Source organism: Balaenoptera physalus (genome assembly GCF_965194825.1).
Source record: "Balaenoptera physalus genome assembly, chromosome: 4".
Taxonomy (NCBI): domain Eukaryota; kingdom Metazoa; phylum Chordata; class Mammalia; order Artiodactyla; family Balaenopteridae; genus Balaenoptera; species Balaenoptera physalus.
In genome coordinates this window covers 8,459,919-8,465,918 of record NC_138891.1, presented here as the reverse complement: position 1 = coordinate 8,465,918, position 6,000 = coordinate 8,459,919, and the positions used below count along the sequence as shown (strand labels likewise).

Genomic DNA, 6,000 nt, shown 5'->3' with positions numbered 1-6,000 from the left:
CCAAACTATTTTTATGTAACGTGGTATTGTTAAACAGGTAATAGTATTCAGGACATATACTTTCTATCACATTTCTTAAATGAGGGTACTTCATATTTCATCAAAAATGTGCATGTTAACAGATGTAGTTTTAGCCTTTGTCGAAAGACATGCAAGTATTTAGTATTTACATTAAATGGTTTGCCTCAGAAATGCTGAATCCATGATATGCTCCCTTAAAAAGTAAAAAATATTTATTTGTAAGGTTAACTACAGTATCGGTATCTTCTGATATTTTAGATAGGATTAGTATTTTTGGACCTCTATTGGTTTCCACTCTATCATGCAAATTCTGGCTTGCTTTAGCACAATAGTCCAATTTCCATTGGCTATATAATAGGGTATACACATTTTAATTGCTCTTTTTGAAAATATCACCAGGCAGTTCAGAATACCTTTTATTGATAATATCGTGACAGTCAAGGACCTTAATATCAGCCAATGATAACAATATGGAATAGGGCAGAATTGAATAATGGAATGTATGAGATTGTCATTTTCATTCAATCTTGAACAATTGGAAAATGTTTTCTATTCAAGCTATATGTTAGATAAGCACAGTTAGATATAGATATCACTAATGCAGGAAAAAAACCACTTCTTTTAAGCTCAGAATTCCTTAGGACTAAATGTTAATCAATACACGTTTTATATATAATATGTACAGGCTTTGTAACCAAGTGCCACGCAACTAGGGCACACATATTAGTTACCTTGGTTTTCAAAGGTTATGTGTCAACTCTGCATATTATGTGCCAAGGATATACTATCAACATTATTTTTTGCATAATGTGCAAGTATTATATGGCCACAGAGTGTAAGACAAATTAGTGGCAAAGTGCTGAGGGAAGGAATCCATGGCAGATTCAGATGCACAAGGTTGAATATTACCCGTAAACTACCTGACTCTGCTAAGGTCTTAACAGCACGAAGCGCTATGTCATGCCCATCTTTTAAAAAGTCTCTGAAATACATGGACACAGTGAAGTCTGTTCAAGGAATTTTACCACAGTCTCTGGCAACACTGGGACTGGTACGAGCCACACATGACGTTGGGGGAGCCATGTGGAAGGTAACTCAGACAAACCTCTTGCAAAATGCGCCATCTTCCCTGAAAACAATTTTGCTCACTCCATCATGACCGTCATTGTTTATACACATGTGCTTTTTCTTTTTTTGGTTTAAAAAGTCATATTAGCAAGATGATGCTGCTTGAGTTAAAGGGTCTAAGTGAGAATTTTATTAGTATCGTCATGTTGATTTCTTACACACACTCAGCAACTCATTGAAAATGTTATTTCCAAAGAAGTTAGGAGGTTACTGGGAATGAGAAAATCTTATTCACAACCCAGATTCTCCTTCTAAATGTTATTAAATCTCTGACACCTTATATTAGTTGTTGTGCTGGTGTAGGAAAAAACAAACAAACAAACTACCCTCTGCTCTAGGTTTTCCCTTTAAACTCAGAGAAAAGAAAGAAGATAGGTTGCTTTACTTTAAGCTTCCTGGCATATTATTTTATTTAATTATTATTTTTAATACACACTATCTAGTTTCTATTTTACCTCAAATTTCTTTTGCTTAAATGATTTTCTGAACCCTAGTAATAAGCAAGAATATTTCAAAGTTGTTCTCTCATTTAATGAATTGAAAACTTTTCCAATATAATTTTAAGTTTACAGCAAACCAGGTGCCTTTGAAGTAGTTCAGCTGTGCTTCAAAAGTAAATAGTAAATTTGAAAGCTGAATTGGGAGTTTTCAGCGATCCCATTTTATTTTCTTAAGTTCAGCATTAAAGCAGTCCAGTTACCCGCCGATGGGCTCATCAGGGCCCAGGGAAAAGATGGGCAGGAAGAGAGTGGGCGATTTCAGAAGCAAAGGAAAACAGACACCTGCTAACAAGTAGGAAATCTTAAAAAGCAGCAGCAAAAGATAAAGTGAATGTGAAAAAAAAATAACCAAAAACTGGAACACTGGCCCCAATCCTTTTCATGACCATTAGCACACCTCACTTTATATCTTGGAGTTTACTAAGTTTTATGTCGCAAGAATTTTGAAGTGCGTGTTTCAATTCCAGGCATGTTATTCTTATTTTCTTCATGGAGGTCTTATAGTTATGACATACACAACCAAATGAGCTCAGAGTTATTAAGTTATATTCCATTTACAACTAAAAAAAAAATACATTGCTTACTAAGGAGTTTTTAAACAGAAGGTCCATTTTTTCCCCTACTTACGTTACTATTAATGGCCTTTAAAAATATTCATACATCAGCTTAAAAAAAGTGTCGCCATGATGGAAGTATTGTGAAGTAAATGCAGATGAATCCATTCTAAGCACCTATCTGCTAGAGACTGAATTGATGTCTTTGTTGGCGAGTCTTTTGACCATCCTTCTGTTTATTAAGTAATATGTTAACCAAAAACAGGTTATCGTCTTCATTGTTAAACTTAAAAAATGAGCATGTGTTTGTAATTTAAATATACAGTGTTTCAAGTGACTTTTCAATTGCTCTTTTTCAGATCTGTAAAATATCAAGAAAGTATTAACATGCATCTAACTGAGAGGGCTATCTTGGACTCTGTAAGTTACTTCACATAAGCAGACAAACCCTACCATGTCATACCATACAAACAATTTTAATTGTGTAGTTACAGTCAATAACCACTCCTAATCAGAACATTTCTGCATAAAGAAAATTGTGATACACTTATAAAAACAGCCAGCTGTAACAAAATAGCTGGTGTTTTCATAGCCATAAACTCATAAAAAAAGAAATAACACCTTTATACAGAAATTTTATACAGATGTAGCTTTAAAATTGATTGTAAACCAAAGGAAGACACATTGCAAACATCAATTATTTTCACATTAATTGCATAATTTTCTAAGGTGATCTATTAGTTTTATTTACCTAAGCTTATTTGCATGATAGTAAAAATTGCATACAACAATAAGAGTGAAGCTTATAGTATGAATTGCTTGGATAACATAGAGCACTTTTTATAGGCAACTGTGTAAAGCACATTTTATCTATTTAAAACTTTTAAGACACTTTGTTTTACTGCCCATCAAAATACATTTATAAATAGAAAAGAATCAGTATGGTAACAAGAGAAGCAATTTTACATTTAACGGAAACTTCCAAAAAATTAATTACAACATGATGCTGCAGGATCTACAAATAAATAATGAGGACTAAACTGTGTTTCACATTTTTTCATTTTTTTAAAAAATCATGTAACAATGAGAATGAAAAAAAATTACAGTGAACTTTTATTTCCAAAATAAAAACAAATTTGAATTACGGCAGTGCCATATAATACAAGGCATTTGTTGGCATATGTCATCTTTTAACTGCATTCCACAGTCTATAGTTCTTTTGTAACATACAATAGAGTAACAAACTCTTTTTTTCTTTTTCCTTTTTAAAACAAGGGGCGAGTTTCCAAAGATCAGTGTGAAGTGTTACAGAAATAATTAAAGGAAGGAAATAATAATCACAGAAGTTATAATGCTTGTTTGAGGCTCCAGAATAATAATTAAAAAAAAAAAATCACTGGTATCATGCTTACGGGGTACACACCTGGGTGTGTTTCGTGAACACAAATTTTCATTTTTAATACCAAACAATCCGATGCTTCACCTGGGGCTGCCAAGCAGTTTGTAAAAGAGAGCAAAACGCTTAGTGCAGTCTGTATCATCCTTTCTCGACTTTCCTGTTTGTGCAAGTTTCTGAAGATTCATTGGCCAAACAATGGACAACACGGTTTGCTGAGCGAGTACAGGGGTGGACCTTCCGTGTCGTTAAGTCAATTTCACTGGTGCTGATGGAGGAAAAGAAGACTTTCATCTCAGTCTTTGACGTCGGCGTTAATGTCTGTGCTCCCTTCCACCGCCAGCTCGTCTTCTAGTTTCACCGAGAAAAGGGTGTTAGCATTTTTGTCTTGGACACTCTCCTCCAAATCCTTAAGCAACTCCTCTTCCTTGTACTCGGCCACGTCCACCTCCAGGCCCGAGTTGTCCTTCAGCTTGCCGTGATGTTTGAGATAGTACCGCTGGTTCTGAAAGAACTTGATGATGGTGTACTTGGGCAGGTCCAGCTGAGCAGACAGAGTCTGGATGGCCTCCTCGTCCGGGTACAGGCCCACGTCCTGGATGAAGCTCTGCAGGATGCCCAGCGCCTCCACCGAGATCTTGGTCCGCGGCCGCGCCTTCTGTCGGCTCTCGTCCTCCGCCTCGGCGGGCGCGGCCACGGTGGGCTGCCGCGGGGGTAGCCGGGGCCCGGCCGGAGGCTGCTGCACCTGCGCCTGCGCGGGGGGCGGCGCCGGCTGCGGCTGCGCCTGCGGCTGCTGCAGGAAAGAAACAAGCACAGGGTCAACGGCGCGCTTGGCCACCGCGCATGCAGGCTCGGCCACTGCGCTGCGGCCTCTCCCACTGCGCATGCGGCCTCCCAACGAGCGAGCACGTGGTCAGGCATCCCGCATGCACCTGCCTGGACCGGGACGGGGACAGCGATCCTGGGCGGAAAGGCAAGCCAGCTAAATGGCCCACAGTACTAGGAAGAAAGTCAAAATGATCACCAGGACGGGAGGAATTAAGAGGGCTTGGGGGGCTCCTGGGCTTCCTCGTCAGAGGTCAGGCTAGCTCACGGTGGCTGGAACTCAGCGTTCTGAAAATGTGAGCTATAAACTTCACCAGAAGGATACGCATCAGAGTCGAAGACAGCAAAGCAAATTATGTCAATAATGGACAAAGATTTTAAATGAAGATTGGGAAGTAAGGATTTCAAAGGCATTTTCGAAAGGTGAGCTGTGGAGCCGTGGGGAAGGAAATGTGTGTTTTGTCCCATTTCATTGGATGGGTAAAACGTTGAGCAAGCATATGCATACAAAGTCTTATTTTCGTTGCAAATAAAATGGGTAAGCCTCTGCTTTTCTGCAGCATAGCCCTTGTGAATCCAAAGGGTTTTTGAGATTCCCACGTGTGAATGTCCTATTACACAGTTTCAATCTAACAGACACACAGATTTCTTACAAAATTGCACTGGGCTGACACTGCAAGTTTTTTTCTTACCGAAAAATAAAGGTTCCATCCATCCCACACGGCTAGTAAATTGTTTTGTCTATACTAAACGCAGATGTGATTAGGATTTAAATTTAGTGTATACAGACACTTTTTCATAATTAGTATCTGTATATGTGCTGTAATTTCCATACACAATCATACATAACAAACGTGTGACACATGCACATAATATATACACTCCATATCCAAAATTCTTATCAGCAAAGCAAATCAACCCGAGGAAGCCCAAAATACTAGAACGTTTGTACTGTGCCCTAAGCATTTCCTTAATCCCCCTAAGAAGCAATTTTATTAAAAACAATTTACATTTTCAAACAAGTACTATTTTTTTTAACTTAACATATTTTTTTTTGTTTTTGCTAAACAGCAAATTTTTCAGGCTTTCGAGATTATTTTAGTGCTTGATATCCTAAGGGATTCTCTTTTTCAATTTATCTTTAATATACAGTCAAAGGTTTTTTTTCCTTAGTGGATGGGTAACGCTATTATTGTGTACATATGTGTGTGTGTGTGTATGCCTCCCCTTCTCGCGGCCCCTCCCCCCAATAGCAATGCCAAGAAATAATACGCAGGTGATTCAACAAAGAGAGCATAGAATTTTAGGGCTCCGGAAGGCAGTGGCATTTTCCCTGAAAGGGGAAAGCTAAAAGCGTCCCCTTAGATTTAACACAAATAATTTGTACAGCTCAAGTTCAATTTCAACACACTTCCTAAGCAATGGAGGCCAACAACAACCTGGACCCAGAGCTTCCCAATCTGAATTCACTGGGGATGAAGTTAGTGGATCCACTCAGTGGATGAGTGGAGAAAGGTCACGGGACTTGACAAGCTGAGCCCAAGGCTGACTCTGACGGCACAGTGATCTTTGGCCA

General features: G+C 38.7%; 1 protein-coding gene across 7 annotated transcripts in view; it reads right to left on the bottom strand.

Annotated features, from left to right (window-relative positions):
• Window positions 1-2,665: 2,665 nt before the first annotated feature.
• SATB1 (SATB homeobox 1) overlaps window positions 2,666-6,000 on the bottom strand; it is a 98,851-nt gene continuing 95,516 nt past the window's right edge. For all 7 annotated transcript variants that reach the window (XM_082459277.1, XM_082459276.1, XM_082459273.1 and 4 more), the window contains one exon: window positions 2,666-4,392. In XM_082459277.1, coding sequence (XP_082315403.1) covers window positions 3,895-4,392 — 498 coding nt within the window. In that variant the 3' untranslated portion in view covers window positions 2,666-3,894. The remainder of the gene's footprint in view (window positions 4,393-6,000) is intronic.